This window comes from Electrophorus electricus, chromosome 13, assembly GCF_013358815.1.
Source record: "Electrophorus electricus isolate fEleEle1 chromosome 13, fEleEle1.pri, whole genome shotgun sequence".
Classification (NCBI taxonomy): domain Eukaryota; kingdom Metazoa; phylum Chordata; class Actinopteri; order Gymnotiformes; family Gymnotidae; genus Electrophorus; species Electrophorus electricus.
This window is the reverse complement of record NC_049547.1, coordinates 6,377,738-6,397,081: the sequence shown is the minus strand read 5'-3', so window position 1 is coordinate 6,397,081 and position 19,344 is coordinate 6,377,738. Positions and strand designations below refer to the sequence as shown.

General features: G+C 40.4%; 1 protein-coding gene across 2 annotated transcripts; it reads left to right on the top strand.

Moving 5' to 3' along the window:
• The first annotated feature begins 288 nt into the window (after positions 1 to 288).
• On the top strand, positions 289 to 19,117 carry lpin1 (lipin 1). Of its 2 annotated transcripts, none has more exons than XM_027014041.2 (21): positions 289 to 492; positions 6,265 to 6,465; positions 6,780 to 6,875; positions 9,417 to 9,709; positions 12,343 to 12,456; positions 12,639 to 12,731; positions 12,841 to 12,967; positions 13,248 to 13,581; positions 13,868 to 13,961; positions 14,139 to 14,320; positions 14,401 to 14,494; positions 14,605 to 14,674; positions 15,524 to 15,616; positions 15,828 to 15,883; positions 16,020 to 16,158; positions 16,708 to 16,856; positions 17,099 to 17,185; positions 17,308 to 17,460; positions 17,565 to 17,679; positions 17,753 to 17,856; positions 18,109 to 19,117. In XM_027014041.2, the coding sequence occupies exons 1-21, from the start codon at positions 424 to 426 to the stop codon at positions 18,266 to 18,268; spliced, it is 2,823 nt and encodes a 940-aa protein (XP_026869842.2). In that variant the 5' UTR covers positions 289 to 423; the 3' UTR covers positions 18,269 to 19,117. The 2 variants fall into 2 exon arrangements, with proteins under 2 accessions (XP_026869842.2, XP_026869843.2); XM_027014042.2 differs by lacking the exon at positions 289 to 492 and adding an exon at positions 4,495 to 4,694.
• Positions 19,118 to 19,344: the final 227 nt, after the last annotated feature.

The window sequence follows — 19,344 nt, the reverse complement described above, 5'->3', positions numbered from 1 at the left end:
ATGAAAGGAGGGCTAACACAAAAATATAAAATGTATGAATGGATAGAAGAATTTCCAGTGCCACTCTGGCTGTGTGTAATGATTCTACTATAGACTGCTTCAGTGCATATTTGTCTTGTGTGAGTGTGTACGTGTGCACATCCAATCATATCTTTGGTTCGTGAACAGAAGCCAGAGAGCCATGTTGCTGAGGATCTCCCTACACGATCCTCTCAAGTTTCGCTCCTGGACTCCATTCCAAGAACACACTTGGTAAAATTAGTAAGAAAACATCCTCAAGCATGGTATATAGCCCACTGCTGGGATGATCACACCATCACAGTCACACATTCTTGCTAGGAGGATTAGTTTTGTGTCTAATCACACAACAGAAAGGTCTGGATTATATAGGGGAGCTGGGAGCTCCAAACAGACGATGGAACCATGCAGCTGGAGAATGAACCAGGAGGATATGTTGATGAACTCAGTGCCAATGAAACCAGCTGGACTTGGGTAATACACTGAGTTTGCTTCTGCATGCGAGGCTAGTGAATATTTGTAGAGTAGGTTTTCACATGGTTTTTACAGCATGCGACACCTGATTATGGTGCAGGGATATCTGACACTCAAACACAAAGCACTGATACGCTAGCTGACATTTGCTGATTGAAAAGTGAATATCCAATCTGTACTTTGACAGCATTAGGTAGACATGATAGAATTACTATTTTTAAACACATAACAAATACTTTTTTAAAAGCCTTATTAGCCACCTATCTTCTATATTCTGTTTTCTATATTTTACACTAGTTATCTCAGAAACCCCCACTGATGCTGTGCTGTGCTGTACAGTGTTTTATAACATTTTGAATTGTGAGCACAGAAAAGAGGCAACTGTCAATAATAAAAATCGGTATTGCTAATGAAAGCTCTAAATAACACTTGCACTTGTAGCAAGATGCACCAGTTATTTTATTCTGTATCACAGCAATGATGTAAACCTGGTCATTATTACTATTCAATGGATGAATACTGTTCAGTAAAAGAGTCCTGGAAAATTTCCCTGGAGAGGTTATTGCAATATGTCTTGTCAAAGTAGATATGAAAGTCCAAGTCAAGTAAATGAGTAAAACAAAGAATAATTTGTATGTGCATGTTTAATAAAACCTGATATCAAAAACAATTTCAGATGTAGAAATATCCACTTTAATCACAGAAGCTGGAGAACTAAGACATTATTTCACACTGAACATAGAAGGTTCTCATGCAGGGTTAGAAGGTGGGTTGGGGACATGCAGCAAGTGTGTGAAGGGCAGCTGAGGAGTGCATGGCTGCTAAAGCCTATGTAACACAATCTGCAGCTAAAGAGCACTGGAAGCACCCAGACTACTCGAGTTACGTGGGGATTTTCCTACTGCACTTCTTGGTTTCATGTTAAATTGATCTGAGTGAAAATTTTACATATGCTTAGAGGTTTAAAAAAAAAAAAAAGTTTATGCAATTCTCATTCTCAGTCTAATTCCCTGACTGAATAACTTTAAGAGGTGTCAGTCAAGGTTGTGTTGCAGTTATATAACTGGGGCTTTAAAATCACCAAGTGCCTCTTTATCATTCCCAAAATGTGTAAAAATAGGACATATCACCTACAAAGGCTTTCTCACTGGGGACGTCACAATAGTGTTATCAGCTTGAATAAAATTGTCGAACCAGCTTAGATAATATTTACTGTTAAATGTCCAAAACTAGCACAGAGAGACTAAAACAGAGAGTCAAATCAAATGATCATCCAATGTTAAAAAGCTACTGATTGCTGAAACAAAGGACTACTGAGACAGAGAGGCAGACAGAATATTGGACAAAAGTTTAGGTGAACACAGATACTTCTCCACTCTGTTTCTGCATTACTCGTTCTACACCAGCTTCCCCTCTGCTTCCAAACAACTTTAACCAGTGTAGCCATCTATTGTAATAAACTGAAAAACTGTTTTGTGTATTGGACTATATTGGTTTTTAATGGATAACCCTTTATATGCAAGTCCCATGATGACATATTACATAATTTAACGATCAGTGCACAGATACTCTATCCGCATCCAGCTCATTTAAACACAATTACCGGTGCTGACGAAACCAGCACATGGTATATTACGTCTTTGTGATTCAGCAATCCCACTGAGAGACTGGAATGTGTTGCTGCCTGTGACGTATGCTATGTTGTGTGCAAAGGAAGACAAAGAAACAGTAAACAGAAGAGAGGGAGAGGCTGTGCTGTATCAGAATGCCTCCCCCCCACACCCCATCACTCCCCTCTCACTGTTGTATGGTTAGCAGTCAACCCACACCCCAAGTGGCTCCCTGTCACATGGTCTTCTGGGCTCTGATTGGTGGAGGAGGTCCATCCCCCTTCTTCCAAGAATACAATGTTCAGGCAGGAGTTTCTAGGAAGCTCTGTTCCCCAGTGAATCACATGCAGGCTTGTCAGTTAGAAAGCTTTATGGTAGAAACATACTATTAAACTTAGGCAACTAGCAGCATGGAATGAATGGCACATTTAATTTATGTATTTACATTTCTGGTGATGAAATCAAGGGTAGAGTACAATCTGTATAGAAATAGAGAAATAATGTCCATGCCAATTTTGACATACATACACACATGAATGCATGCATTCACACACACACACATACACACCCATCTATGTTCTAAAGGCTTAATTTCCAGGAAAAATCCAATACTTCAAGATTTACAACATAGAATCAGCACACTAGGCAAAACACACACCCCCACACCCACCCATCCACCCACACATACACGCATGCGCACACACACACACAAACAATGAGAAGAACAAGCAAGCACAAGAGCATATTTTTCATTCTGGGGACATGTGAGGTTACTATAGTGTACAGCCATGATAGAATGAGAGAAATGTTGGTTCCTAAGTGACATGAACAAAACACTTAACTGACACTTAACTGTGCTACACACAATATCCTGTCTATGCTTGAAGACTTTGCAAATACGTTACACTACTGCCAACTCTATATGTTGCAGACAGGCTGGTGTTAGAGTATGTCAGTGTTGTCAAAAGAATGTTGCATAACATTATTTAAATAAGATGAAAATAATATGATAAAACATATAATCATGTATATATTTTATACATTTATGTTATATAACACAATAGTTCAAGTTCAAGTTTGGTTTATTTGTCACATACATAGTCATACACAGTACAACACGCAGTGAAATGGTGGAGAGTGCTCTGTCCAAACTGAGGAAGACTGAGGAAGATATTTCAGATTATATCAAATTTACACTAATGGGCAGGTTAATTAAGATTTTTTTAAATGTAAAACTAATTTAAATGATCTGTGATGGAACTGTGCTAGATAAACTTGATAGGAGTGCACTAATTCATAATATTATGACCAAGAATGAAGTAGGAATTACACTGTACATAGTCCAGTAGATGTAAAAGCATCCTCGCACACTTACATTTGCTGGCACATCTGTAGAAACACTACTATAAACAAATGAGTGCAAAATGGGTTGGTTTCTCGCCAAGTCTGTCACATGAAATGAGAAATCAGTGTGCTTGTGCGGTTCCTTGTGCTTTGCAAAAAGGCGTGCGGTGTAATTACGGGGGTAATTACGACTGCTCTGCCCACATACACAAAAACAGATTTGCTCCAACATGTTCCTTTTAATCCTGGCTCATTCTGTGGTGCAACTAATTAACAGTACAATGGCTATTTAATGTTTTACCACAGCTCGAAAACCCAACATCTTAAGAGTCATCGCTACTGGCAGGGCAGCCTTCAGAATTGAGCAACACATTCAACTGCACAACCACAAGAATGCAACAACAATTCTTGCATTCAAACATACATATGCAATGTCATAACAAATTTAATCATGTTCCGTACAATTTCTTTTACTGGAGCTTTATCTTCAATGAGTATTTATCCGTGGAAAAAAGGCGTAATGTACATAATGTAAGCCTTCATGCAACAATTACAGAAATGGCGTTGTTAACACCACAGAGTGCGAACCTGGACAGGAGTGAATAATAGGAGAAATGTAAGCTTTGCTGAGTTCACTGTGCTGTAAGATCTGCTTTGGTCCTTATTGTAGATCGTAATAACAACAATTAGCGCAGCAATTTGTCCACGCAAGTGCCAATAAACACGAATCGCCCCTATAACTAATTCAAAAAGAAAAGGCAAAGTAACCAATCCAAACTTTAATAATGCACAGAGTGGGCAGTAATTTCTAGATGGATTTATTATGTAAATAGTCTACCACTGCGGGCCAATTGCAATGCAGTTGTTTTAAAAGAAGTAATTGGAGTAATTTTAATAGTATTACTGTTCATAAAATGTGCTCCATTATCTAACGGTTATAACAGGAAAATTATTATTGCCTAGGAATATATCGCAGGCAAGATGGATGACAGTTCACAGTCGAAGTAGTAAACAGTGCTTTGATACAGCGACAGGAACGGGTTAAATGACGTCTGCGGCAATGGGCTGCTGCGGCCTCAAAGGTTTTTGGTTTAAATGCAGTGGCATTAGAGGAGTCAAGAGTCTCGGGAAAGTAAAAACAACATTTAATAGACACACGCACGTCGCAAGAACAGTGGAATTTTCTTTAAGCAATCCAAAAGATGGACTAAATTGTGCTCAGTGGCTACGACTTCTGTCTCCTGCAATGTATGTAGATCGGTGTCATAAATTTGTTCCTTCGCTTGTGTATTTCCATCCTGTAACAGAAGCATAACAGAAGCAGACCTTAGAATAGCCTTCTTAAATGTGAATTTACTGTTTTTCATTAGATTATACGCTTTTTAAAATCTGCACGTAACTGAAAGGGGCAGTGTCTAGCTTTCCTATAGCCTATTTCCTATATATCTTGTTTCCTAGGTTTTAGAATGAAAATGGTTATCATACATTAGCGATCTCTTTAGGAAATATGTAAAAATAATTTACTTACGTTATCCTAAGTTGTAGGCTACGAATGTTTTTCACCGTTTTAATGATCTATTTTCATTGTTTACACCCGTTGATTTACTTACAACTTAACGTTAGCATTGCAAGCCCCACAAACGATTAAAATGATGTTGCTAGTTTTGTGCGTTTTAAAATGTTTAATTTTTAGCCTACACAAATGTATTTTGCATTTTATTCTATTTTACAATGTATTGTTGTTGCTTTTGTAGTAAATGGCAGCACTGTTTCAGTTGCTCTCTCACAGCAATTCAGACATTTCACAGGCCATATGCTGTTATCTATACATACAGGAAATGTGATTGAATGACTTAGGTCAGTATTTCAGTACTTGTTTTAAAGTGCTGAGGTACCAGATACGCAGCATCTATGTTTGTAAATTGTTCTCATCTGCCAGTCCAGTGACGTGTACAACGTCACTGATGGAATGAGCCTCGTGCTGTTGGCACCATAGATAAAAACGGGATTTTCTCTCCTGATTCAGTGTTAGCATCCTCTACTAGCCAGGAGTTCGCTTTCTTCTCAGCATACTGTCAGCATCTATTAGATTCTTTTCATTTTTCCCTTTCTAAATTTGGAGATATGTCCGACTAAGTTCTCCCCACATCTCTTGATCTCATAAGCGTTCCTTCGTTTTCTTTCCTCCTTATTCAGACCTTTCCCTTCCTGGCTAAGAAAAAGCTAAATCAGCATTTCTGCCCTGTACAGTGCTGCTTTGCCAATTGAGCACTGCACATTAAGCTTTTTGTAAGCCACACTAATTTGCTACCAAATGAGCTCTTCCAATGTGCCTAGCTCAACCTGTAGCTCCAGTTTCAGGAATGAGACCCAAGCCTCAAGGAAAATGTCACTCGCATATAATTTATAATCGATTCATTTGAATTTGAGTCCTACGTTGTTAGTAGTACTGAAACCTCTGTTACCCCAAGGTCCTTTGTTTCCATGTACAGTTCAGCTGAGGGCCAGCTGTAATTTACCTGAGCTTTGTACACTTGTGGGGCTGTGGAAAACTATTCAGTCACAAGGAATTATACTTATGTACTCCAATTGCTATCCCTGCTAATCACCTAATTTATTATAATAATTTATTAATGCCAAGACAAGGCATAATTCATAAGACATACTTTCTAAGGCTTGTATGACAGACAGGCATGAATAGTTTTTTATATAAATATTTGGAATGATCTTACATTAAAGGTTGTTGTTAGACTTGTGACCACTCCATATAGGCTTAGTGCCAAGGATCACTCACACCCATGATCCTCACCTTCCCCAGAGTCAGACCATGAACTACGTGGGGCAGCTGGCTGGCCAGGTCTTTGTGCAGGTGAAGGAGCTGTACAGAGGGCTGAACCCTGCCACCCTGTCCGGCTGCATCGATGTCATCGTGGTGCGGCAGCCTAATGGCTCCCTGCAGTGCTCGCCCTTCCACGTCCGCTTTGGCAAGATGGGTGTCCTGCGCTCACGGGAAAAAGTGGTGAGAGCCTTTATTAGATGTTTATGATAGCATAACTGCTCATTAGATTTGGATATCATACAGAGGCAAAACCAACACCTCTGGCAATGGCTGCATTAGGAGAAATGAAGAGAAAATATTAATAGTAATAATAAAAAAGCAAGATTGTATTGTTTATAATTTGGTAGAGATTTAAAAATGCCATTGCCTTGCCATTGTACACAACTGCATTGCAGAGCTGAAATTCATTGAATTCATTTCATAGTGCCTTTTAATGTAAAAAGCACTATGGAAAAAAAAAGACCCAGTAGTGTCATGATGCCTCTTTGCTTCAGGTTGATATAGAGATTAACGGAGAGCCGGTCGACCTACACATGAAACTGGGGGAGAATGGTGAAGCCTTTTTTGTGAAGGAGACTGAGAGTAATATGGTGAGTACTCAGTGTAGAGCAGAGATATACACCTCAAAATCCAATCCTGAATTTTCTAGTTACTGGTAATTAATTAAACAGTTAATATAACTTGGAGCTATTCAAATCACAGTAATTGAGGTCTGAGTATTATAGATTTTCCACCCTCTCTTTGCAATAGGAGTCAAGTGGGGTGACAAAGTAACTATCAGCAAGTACAAAATCCAGGACTGGATTTGGATTTGAGAGCCAGAGCTGACTACCTCTGCTCTAGAACAGTGTGTTCACCCAGCTCTAGCATACTCTATATAGTACTTTAATGAACATAACATGTGAAATACCTCCTTAAGTTGCATGATGTGAAACGTGACCCTTGTTTACTGGAAACAATTCCACGGTGGGGGCATTTTGTAACCTGAACTGGTAGGCTGGGGAGCAGAGCTGTGTCTTGCCAAGCCCCCGTCAGCCTGATCCCCAAACCCAGATGGAAAAAACTAACAAATGTTGAGGCAAAATAAGGTGAGCTATCCAGAACCAGGGTGTAGCTGCTGAGACGTAAAATAATTCCCCTCATAAAGCCTGATCTCCCTGGGGCAAATATTCCCCGCAACTCTTGTGGCCTCTCAATCATTAGTCACTCCAGGCAGACAGGCAGTTATGACAGTAAGAGACAAGTGTCAGCCATAGCCAGAGGGACTGGTTCCCTCGCTTTGCAACAGTGCAAGGAGCCGCAGCATTAAGGACAGTGAGGGCAGGAATTGGTACTACCCTTCCTTTGAAGAGCACTAAACTGCAGGAGAAAAGGCTGCACATTGTGTTGGGCTCAATCAGGCAACAGCATTTGCTGAAAACACAAAAACACTGAAGTGGTGTCCAACAATGCACATCACTGTGATTCACTCTTCTGATGCATATTTTCTGAATAAATATGAAGAAGACCCACTTGCAGTAGGAACAGTATAACTCTACACACTGATGTGTGGGTAATTCTTGCACTTCTTTGCAGACACCACTCTTGATATCTGGTAGCTTGAAGCTCCTAACGATACTTCATCTGCAAGCAGAGGCAGATCACTGACACTCCAGAACAGACGAGCTCTAATCTTAAACATCTCAGAACAGGCATGCTTATGGCGGCGCAAGGTCCCAGTCATTCCACCTTCTCCAAATATTTTTTTTAATAAGTTAAAATGGAGGGCTACTTTGCAGTACCATAACCACTGCTCAGACACTATGCAAATTTTTTATGGGAGGCCTTGTTTAGTAAAATTCTGTTATGGGTGGAACATTGGAGGTTCTCCAGTATGTGCAATCGTCTGCATCCCAAAGATTCACTGTACTGGTGTCGATAACAGTCAGAATGGTGTCTGCTGCTACTCTCTTCACTTGTGTTTTTTTTTTTTCATAATTCAGCCTGGCAATGGGCTTAATTTCTAACTGGAGAAGTTTTAGAAGTTAAGTTCTCAAAGTTTTGGAATGTTAGCAGAGCAAGAGGTTTATAGGAAATGTATCAGCAATTTGAAGAGGGTATAATAAACCATCTGCTTCTGGCCTTAAGATTATCGCTGTGCTCTCGCTAGCATCTGCTCCCCTATCAGATGAACAATCACTTAATCACGACCTAAATAAAGCTGTCTCCTCTTATAAAAGGCAGGCTTCTATTAATGGGTGTTTTTAAAGGCTGTTCTGTAGCTCCACCTGTTGACAAGTCTTGTGACGATTTACATTTATCTGACAGTTTTATCCAAAGCAACTTACAATTGTGACTGACTACAACTTGGAGCGATGGAGGGTTATTGACCTTGCTCAGGGGCCTGCCAGTGGCAGCTTGGCAGTGGTGGGGCTTAAACCCACAACCTTCTGATTACAAGTCAAGTACCTTAAGAAGAATTATTAACCTTTTTTTCACCACCCTGTTATTGTTTCAGCATGTGTGAATAAGATACACTCCTGAACAGCTCATCTCTAAGTGGGAGAGCTCATCTCTGTAGAGGCAGATCGTAACTGACACTATTTGTGGACCATGTACAGTTTTTGCAGAATGGAACTGCAGATTTAGTGTGCATAATTGGTGCTTAGTTTAATGGGAGATAACTATGAATGTGATGGGTTGGCAGTGGCTGGCATGAATATTAAAATACCTGTGATATCATTCTGTAACACATTTCTCACTGTCTCTTCTTTCTAACACAATAACTCGGCAGCAGGCTTGAGTGTAGCGACAAAAGTGTTGACTGGTGTTGATGTATCTTGCAGGTGGAATACAATCAGACATGTTGAATCCTGTGCTAAGGCCTCAGGGGTGATTATATCTATGTATGACCTTGGATAATGTTAATGATGGTTGCTGCTGCACACATCTGCCACGCCATTCTCTGTGCAAATGTGCTTTAATCTGCTTTAACCTTCATGCATCTCAAACCCAAAATGTCCTAGACATGAAGGAAATGTACAGTAATGTAACTCTTTCAGATATTATACTGACTTAATATTGTATCACACTTTCAGACCACATAGCAAACAAAAATGTTTTATGCCAATGTTATTAAATTGTGTCCACAGGAGATGGTGCCGTTCTATTTGGTGACATCCCCCATAATGAATGAAGGCTCAGTTTTAATGGAATCACAGATAGGGAAAGGTGCCTCTCGTTTAGCTGAGTCTGTAACCGGGCCCTCCATCCAGTCCATGGGCCCCTCACAGACCTCTGGAGACAATAGCGTGACAAAGAAGAGGAGAAAGAGGAGAAGAAAGTCCAAAGTGGACAATGCGAAGCATGAGGACAGTGAGGACTCGGAAGATGAGGACATGTTCCCCATCGATATGAGCTCTGACGAAGATACTGCAGCGAGTGGGTCAGTATCAGATTTGAGACTTACAATATAGAAACTGCAATATTTGGAGAAATTGTCAGGATTAACAAGTTACTGCATTTACAGGGCATCCGGAAAGTATTCACAGTGCTTCACTTTTTCCATATTTTGTTATGTTACAGCCTTATTCCAAAATGGATTAAATTCATTTTTTTCTCTCAAAATTCTACACACAATACCTCATAATGACAAAGTGAAAAATGTTTGTTTGGAATTGTTGCAAATGTATTTTAAAAATAAATAAATAAATAAATAAATCACATGTACATAAGTATTTACAGCCTTTGCTCAATACTTTGTTGAAGCACCTTTGTCAGCAATTACAGCCTCAAGTCTTTTTGAGTATGATGCTACAAGCTTGGCACACCTATTTTTGGACAGGTTCTCTCATTCTTCTTTGCAGAACCTCTCAAGCTCCATCAAGTTGGATGGGGAGCGTCGGGGCACAGCCGTTTTCAGATCACTCCAGAGATGTTCAGTTGGGTTCAAGTCTGGGCTCTGGCTGGGCCACTCAAGAACATTCACAGAGTTGTCCCGAAGCCACTCCTTTGTTATATTAGCTGTGTGCTTAAGGTAAATGTCCTGTTGGAAGATGAACCTTTGCCTCAGTCTGAGGTCCAGAGCACTCTGGAGCATCTTTTTTTCAAGGATGTCTCTGTACATTGCTGCATTCATCTTTCCCTCGACCCTGACTAGTCTCCCAGTTCATGCTGCAGAAAAACAACCCCACAGCATGATGCTACCACCATGCTTCACTGTAGGGATGTTATCGGCCAGGTGATGAACGAGGCCTGGTTTCCTCCAGACATGACACTTGGCATTCAGGCCAAAGAGTTCAATCTTTGTTTTATCAGACCAGAAGATTTTGTTTCTCATGGTCTGAGAGTCCTTCGGGTGCCTTTTGGCAAACTCCAAGCGGGCTGTCTTGTGCCTTTTACTCAGGAGTGGCTTCTGTCTGGCCAGTCTACTACACAGGGCTGATTGGTGGAGTGCTGCAGAAATGGTTGTCCTTCTGGAAGGTCCTCCTCTCTCTACAGAGCAACACTGAAGCTCTGTCAGAGTGACCCTTGGGACTAAGGTCCTTCTACCCCAGTCACTCAGATTGGCTGGGCGGCCAGCTCTAGGAAGAGTCCTGGTGGTTCCAAACTTCTTCCATTTATGGAGGATGGAGGCCACTGTGCTCATTGGGACCTTCAATGCTACAGAGGTTTTTCTGTACCCTTCCCCCGATCCATGCCTCGATACAATCCTGTCTTGGAGGTCTACAGACAATTCCTTGGACTTCGTGGCTTGGTTTATGCTCCGACATGTACTATGGGACCTTATATAGACAAGTGTGTGCCTTTCCAAATCATGTCCAATCAACTGGATTTACCACAGGTGGACTCCAATCAAGTCGTCGAAACAACTGAAGCAGTGGAAACTGAGCAGTGGAAACAGGATGCACCTGAGCTCAATTTTGAGTGTCATGGCAAAGGCTGTGAATACTCATGTACATGTGATTTTTGTTTGTTTGTTTGTTTTGTTTTTTTTATTTTGAATACATTTGCAACAATTCCAAAAAAACTTTTTTCACTTTGTCATTGTGATATATTGTGTGTAGAATTTCGAGGAGAAAAATGAATTTTTAATCCATTTTGGAATAAGGCTGTAACATAACAAAATGTGGAAAAAGTGAAGTGCTGTGAATACTTTCCGGATGCACTGTACCAGGAGGGTTGAGTGCTAGAGGTTAAATATTCTGAGGGCAGGAGTTGTGGACAGTGGTGACCCCAAAATGACTCCATCCAGAGCCCATATATGTACAGGCTCATCCAGAGCCTTGGAGCTCAGATGATTTCCTGTTGGTTGGCACATGAGTGATGTGGGACATTACATGTAGATTTCCAGTTATATAGGCAACTGTGTACAAAATGTAGACTCCTTGTAACCTATGTTGATTGATTGGAATCCCCAAGAAAGAAGTGTCATGGCCTGCCTGAAATTCAATGAGGATTTGATTGCATCCCGTTTCACCAATAACTTAGATATTGCTTGCTGATATGAAGTTTGCACAAGGCTGTGAGTGCTTCCAGACCAGCAGGAGGGCAAAAACAAAGTGAAGCTGTGTGAGTGAGAGAGAGATAAAGAGAGAGAGAAAATTGAAATAAACTGTTAAAATAAACAAGTGGCTGGAACGAGGCTCCTAATGTTTTTTATAATACCAGTTTCCAGCATGGCTCAAGGGGAACCTTTTGTGATTCTTGGAAATCAAATTAACCTTCACTGGTACAGAAATAAAAAACAACTCCCAGTACAAAGTTGTTTTACTGTAAAACAAACCATCTCCCTTGAAAACAATAAGTAGCTTTTGCTATGTGGCAAGCTGAGGTCAAATACTCTCCAATCCACAAAATCAGTTGCCTGGGGACCAGTAATGAAATAAAACAGTGATGGCCTCACTGAAGACAGCTTGGTTGCATTCCAGAGGCTTGCTATTTGGAAACCTCACAAATACACAGAAACCTCTTGGCTTCTCTGAAAAAATCCTGTAAGACCGTGTAGGGCAAACATTTTGTTTTGGCTGTGTATATGTCTTAAGTGTTTGGATGTTGTCTTTGTGCACATGTTCTCAGATCTATGGCACACAAAGCCAGTGCTGAGCAAGCAGATGGCACTCTCTCCAGCAGCTCTTTTGCACAGAGTACAATGTACTCCCAGTGTGAGGAAGAGTGGGCACATGCGCACAGGTATGGCACAGGAACCCCTCCCAGACGGAACACACAACACTCCTAATGTGAAAAGAGCTAACCAGGCCTGGAACACATTATACAAACTAGACCAGACACTCTGCACTCCCCAAAAGTTATTCCTTCTTAGTTATGTTGGCATTTTTGAACGAGAATTTCCTGCAACTCTTCCTCACTGGCAGTACAAGGATGGGGCAGACCTGCACTCTGCCCATGCCAGGACGGCTCTCTATTTCCTGCCCCCAGCAAACGTCCATGTTTCCATCTGCAGTCAGGTATCTAATGCAACCAGCACCTATACCTGTCACCAAGTATTAGAATGTAAAGAAATGTTAATGAAAAAACACCTTTTCATTTTTTTCTTCTGCCTGTCACCTATCCAAGCACGGCGAGTGATTCCTCACCTTCCACACCCAAGAGTGACTCCGAGCTGCAAGTCAGGGGGGCGAAGGGCAAGTCAGAGAACCCAGAAATGCTGTGGGCCTGGGGAGAGCTACCTCAGGCTGCAAAGGTATAGAAAGAAACCTTCTAAATTACAGTACTTTCATGCTAAAGCTAACTGTAACAGGTCATTTATTGCATTCAGCTACGATATAATACCTTTTGAACTGACACGCCTTACAGCAAAGAAGAGTGTCTTTTTTCACCAAATGCTGACTGTGATGTTTGAAAATGTATAGGAGCAAATTAAAGTTTCTTTAAAAGTTAACTGGTTCACCTTTTTTATTAGCTAATTATGTTAGCATTTTTTTGATGTGTATCGCAATCACAATCCATATCTTTCTCCCCAGCCCTCATTCAAGCAGCCCATTACTTCTACTAATGAACAGAAGCTAAGTGAATCCATGGTGGTGACTCCAGCAATGATCTCCATGTCAGACAGCACACACTTCCGGGCCATCACAGGAGATGGCATGTTGGAGACCCTTGAGGAAAGCCGTCCAGCCCTTAGTCTCTATGCAGCTGACCTTGAGGCTGGGGAGGTGGCTGCAGTCTTTGAACCTGCTTCCTCTGTGGAAGTGGAGACCCTGAGTGCAGCTGCTCATTTCATCACCAGTCTGGGAGATGAGCGACACAGCCCTGGGTTCCGCACCCCCAAGACTGACTCACCCTCAAAAAGAAAAGGTATAGATTGGTGATTCTATTAGGTTTGAGGATCTCCTGTAGTTCTTGTAGTAGTGCAGGAAGAGCATGGTGCTAGTAACGCCAGTGTTGTGGGTTTGATTTCCAGGGAGCACACGTACTGTCACACTGATAAATATGTGTCGCTATAATAATGTAAATGTTGATGTTTTAAAACCATTAACACAGCAAGTGATTACTGAAAGCAGAAAATAACATGTTATGGAGAGTGACAGTTACCATGGGTTCCAGATATAAGACTAGTTCATTATGGTTTTTTCATGTTTAGACAAGAGAAGTCGTCACCTTGGATCAGATGGTGTCTATTTAGATGATCTCACAGAACTAGAACCTGAGGTAGCAGCACTCTACTTTCCTAAGAGGTAGGTAAAATAGACTTATCCCTGGCTTCAATAGTGTGTAATACCTTCATGAGTTTAATTCAGTTCCTTGTAATTTAACCACATGGTCCTTGACTGTGAAAGTTAGCAGTTGCAAGCATGTTGGACAGAGGATTGAATTCCCTGTACAAAGTAATGATAAGTGCTTCTGTTATACAGTGATGGTGCAAGTCTAGTTAGGAGTGGGACAGACTTGAGGAGTGCCAGTCAGTCTCCCCAGTCAGTGGGGAGTAGTGGCGTGGACAGTGGAGTGGACAGTTATTCTGACCAGTTAACAGACCTGCCCAACATTGCCATCTCTCTGTGTGGAGGACTAACAGAAAGCCGGGAGATCACAAGAGGTAAGCAGGAAATTTGCTCCTTCCGGAGAAAGCTGTAACTGAATCAGTTAACACAACTGGTCTCAATTTTCTTTCCACAGAGGAATTTCAAGAGAGAGCAATATCTTATCAAGAATTTGCTGATAATCCATCTCTTATTGATGACCCCAACCTGGTTGTAAAAATCGGAACAAAGTATTTAAATATATCACGATTCAAAATATTCCAGTATGACTTTTAGCAGTATATGATTGTTTTCCCCATAAATCTGTTTGATAATTCATAATTCTATTTGAATCCTTAAGGTATTATAATTGGAGTACAGCTGCTCCACTAGTCCTGACTATGCAGGTGTTCCAGAAACCGCTGCCAAAGGTAAGAGCTATAGAACTGAAAAAGTAATAATACTCTCTCTCTCTCACACACACACTCATATATGTATGTATGTATGTATGTGTGTGTGTGTGTGTGTGTGTATATATGTATATGTATATGTATATGTGTGTATGTATATATATATATATATATATATATATATATGTACACACACACACACACACACACACACACACACACACACACACACGTGTGTGTGTGTGTGTATTTTTTTTTCTTTGACTGTATTCAGTCATCAAAAGAATGTATTGCACCTAGTTCATGCTTTAACTCATGCTTAAACTGTTTGCTATGTCTTGTCTGTTTCGCACTTTACACATTTGCACTGTATAGTTCTATCCTAAATCACAAACACCTTAAACTATAAATTGATTTACTAGCAAAAACATCAGAACATTTTATTTTAGGCACTGCTGTGTCTACGCTATCTGTCTTTACAGTGCAAAGTTTTGTTGCTTGTTGTTGTTGTGCAGAGGTTTGTTGCCCCCAGGTATTATAAACCTGAAAAAGTTAACTTGTCTCTTCCCTCCTGTTTTTCCCTTCTTTTGTCTTTCTTTTTATTTATCTTCTTTCATCCCATCCTGCTTGGCACTGTTCTAAGTACTCTTGCCTGAGTTATGTGTACTCTGCTTTGGGATTCTTCACCTACTGTTTCCCTAATGTATTTGGCTACAGTCCTGTATGTCTTCCATTTTATGTACGGTGTGTTTGTGTCTGTGTGCATGAGAGAGGTACTGCACGCCTTTTTCTTTGTTTGAAAATTGCCGTCATTTGTAGTCATTCAGTTTTTGAGTTTTGAGTATCAGGACCTCTGTGCATTTGCTCCAGGCTACAGTGGAGAACATCATGAAAGAGAAGATGCCCAAGAAAGGAGGACGCTGGTGGTTCTCATGGAGGGGGAGAAACACCAGCTCCAAGTCGGTAGGCTGCCATTTCAAATGCCTCTGTTAGACATTGCTGTCAGATTATCCAAACATTACACTGCATAGGGCCAAAAGATATTGTATGACTTCTAGCACTAATGGGGAGAAAAATCTTGATGCTCCCTGTACTGCTTATAGTGTTCTGTCATGCATGTTTAGCAGCAGGTTGAAAGTGTTTTGATCAGTCACTGTCTCTCTTGCTAAATCAGGAGTCTGTGTCAGATCAAGTGGAAAGCGGGGATCAGCCTGTGAGAACAGGCAGCAGGTAAAAACAATGCCTACATAATGCTTCAAAACCTTATGGTTGGACACAGATTATTGTTACATATCATAGGGTAATGACTAGACCTGCTGCATGTTTTGTGCTCATCAAATGTGTCCTCCCTGGGGTTTTGTAACAGCTTAAAGGATGAATCATCCTCAAGTGATGATGAGGTCACACTGAATAAGCAGAATTCAGCAAGCACCCAGCCTGAGCCTCTTCTCAGCCCTGGTAATATCTGCTACAGGAAGACCCTCCGCCTAACCTCTGAGCAGCTAGTAAGCCCCATCAACTACTACAAACCATGATCATTCATGTATATGTACTGTAACTCTAAACTTTCTCCAGTAATTGTCTTAGCTGCCATTTCTAAATGCTCAAAATGGGCTATTACATTTTCCCAAAAGCATGGAAAATATAATTACTTTGATACCCTCATTGGTATGCATGCTTTTTCCTGAGGTCCTGCACCAAAATCTACAAACCATAAACTACCTTGATCACCAGCATTCATAATAACCTACAGTCATCTCACCTGTTACATTGTGGACAAGTCTTTCTAGTTCATGTTTGAAACGGTTCTTAATGAGCGGATATCCTCAAGAATACATTTTATGGGGAGATGTTGACTTCTATACATTACTCTGTTGATCTGGGCTGGGATTCCCAAAAGCATCATAACATTAAGATCAAGGTTGAGTGAGTATTACACTGAACATTCTGTCTCCCATTTAAGATTATCTTAACACTATGATGCTTTGGGAAACTGGGCTCTGATTGGTGACATGCACAATGCATATATAACCAAGCATATATATTGTTCTAAGGTCAGTCTGCAGTTAAAAGAAGGCCCCAATGACGTGGTCTTCAGTGTTACCACTCAGTACCAGGGCACCTGTCGCTGTGAGGGCACCATATATTTGTGGAACTGGGATGATAAGATTGTGATTTCGGATATAGATGGCACTATTACCAGGTCAGAATGAGCATTAAACATTATATATAATATTTATTTGTGTTAGTTAACGGCTTTCCAGAAGGTCTTGCTAAACTGGTATTAGTAGCCTCTTATCATTGTTTTACTGTTTGTAATGGAGAACGGACTAGTAGTGGCCAAACCTGTCCTATTCATTGTGATTTGGTCTTTAAAGCAAAGTTCAACTAAGAGTTAAGGTTAAGGATTGTCATGGAAATGGCTGTTTAATATCTTCCCTGCAGATCAGATACCCTTGGGCACATTTTACCCACATTAGGCAAAGACTGGACTCATCAGGGCATTGCCCGCCTGTATCACAAAGTCAGCCAGTGAGTTACATTTGTGACAATTACACAGCAGGCTGTCACAACCAAAGTGTATTAAATTGGGATAGTTTGGGGTAGTAGGCATTTTTGAACATCCCATTCTATTTTTGATAATTGTTCAATAGGAATGGCTATAAGTTCATGTATTGCTCTGCACGGGCAATTGGAATGGCTGATATGACGAGAGGTTACCTGCACTGGGTAAATGAACGAGGCACCGTGCTACCTCAGGGTCCTGTGCTGCTCAGTCCCAGCAGCCTGTTTTCTGCACTACACAGGTGAATATGCATGCACAGCATTCATTCATTCTTTTGTTTGTTTGGCTGTCTGGTCTGCCCTAGTTGCTTTACTGCAGTAATAATTTTGTGCTTCTATGTTTTAGAGAGGTCATTGAGAAAAAGCCAGAGAAGTTCAAAATTGAGTGTCTGACAGATATTAAAAACCTCTTCTCTCCAAACACTGAACCTTTCTATGCTGCTTTTGGAAACAGAGCTACTGTAAGTGCCAACAGCAGCCACAGAAACTCCACAAGTTATCCACTGTAGACCTGAAAGCTCATTATCTCTGCAGGATGTTCATTCATACAAGGAGGTGGGAGTGCCACTGAACCGAATATTCACTGTGAACCCTAAGGGGGAGCTTGTCCAAGAACATGCAAAGACCAACATATCATCGTAAGTGCCTAACACAGCCTTCCAAAGGAACTCTACGCATACAATTCTAAAATGGCCCACAAATAATAAAATCTAGTGTAGACCAGTTAGTACAAGTGCATGTGTTTCATGCTTGCTGGTCCTTGCAACCTTTCAGTCTTCATTAGAAACACTAACAGTTTGGGGAAGCTGTCAGGTCTTTAAGCCATCCTGTTTGTTTCCTCTTACAGCAGACTGAGGCCAGAACTAAGCTTTTCCCCATTTCTCTGCTAGGTACGGCCACCTGTGTGAAGTTGTCGATCATGTCTTCCCTCTGCTGGTCAGAGGCAATACCTCAGACTTCCCTTGCTCAGACACCTACAGCCAGTTCACCTACTGGAGAGACCAGCTGCCAGAGGTAGACAAGCCAGATGAAGCAGAAGAAAATAGTTGAAGGGCTAGGTAAAGCATGGCTGCATAGATATGCCACTGTCTGAACACTAGCACTTCTCCAATACGGCCTCTCCTCTCAAGCACAAGTGACATGGTAGCATGTGCATATATTACTTTTAGCATTGCAGTGAGTCATATATTTAAGCTAATAATACCCTGGTTTAGAGTCTTGTCATAGATTATTATACAGTTAATACATGGAGATATTCTATTTTTTTAACAGTATCAGCAAGGTTACGATTACAGTGACAGTCATTTCTTGTTCTCAACTCCACACTAAAACTGTGGTGTCATAAATGATTGTCTTTCTGTGTTTTTGTTTGTAAATAATTCATAGCTTATATTTTCAAAGAAGAACATTTATTATGCTGAGAAGCATATGTTAAAAATATTCCTGTTAAGTGTAAAGATATAAGATGTGGAAGCCAGCAGCAGTCTCAGGTCTAACAACATTTACAAATAGTAAATATGTGACATTTGCTAACATTACAAGACATTTATTTTTGCAACTCTTTTGGGCATGTTTGGAACAAATAGACAAAGAAAAATACAATCAGCATTATACTCTTATGTTCATTTTTCAAATTTTAGGTTAGATTTTATCAAGTGTTAACTGAACATAGAGCACAATACATTTTAAAGAAAATGTAATATTTATTTTTAAGATGTTTATCATTCCTTTATTTGTGTCTGGTTTTATTCTTTACAAAAATTATACAAATTATATAAATGATCAGCCAGTTGCTTCATGACTCTTACCCAATAGTTCAACACAACAAACCCGGAACAAGAGGGAGGGATCTTCAAAAGGTTGTAATAGAATCAATTGTAAATGTGTTTTCTATACATTTTTAGACATTTTCTAAACATTTTCTAAACATTATATGGTTATTTTAACAGGATGTCTTACATTCTTAATGAAGATCTTTACAATGAAAAACAGTTTAATTGGTGGAAAAATCATTTCTTAAAAGAAATCTGTGGTATGCAGTAAGTATTAGTTCCGTAATGGGTCAGGTGAAGAATGTGTGTCTGTTAAATGTGAAAATGTGCTTAACTAAGGTTAACTAAGGTTTT

Excerpts from the sequence above, each read along its gene's own strand:
- lpin1 (XM_027014041.2), top strand. The coding sequence starts at position 424 with ATGCAGCTGGAGAATGAACCAGGAGGATATGTTGATGAACTCAGTGCC. Across the intron at positions 6,466-6,779 it reads TGCGCTCACGGGAAAAAGTG|GTTGATATAGAGATTAACGG; the intron begins GTGAGAGCCTTT and ends TCTTTGCTTCAG. Across the intron at positions 13,962-14,138 it reads GCACTCTACTTTCCTAAGAG|TGATGGTGCAAGTCTAGTTA; the intron begins GTAGGTAAAATA and ends TCTGTTATACAG.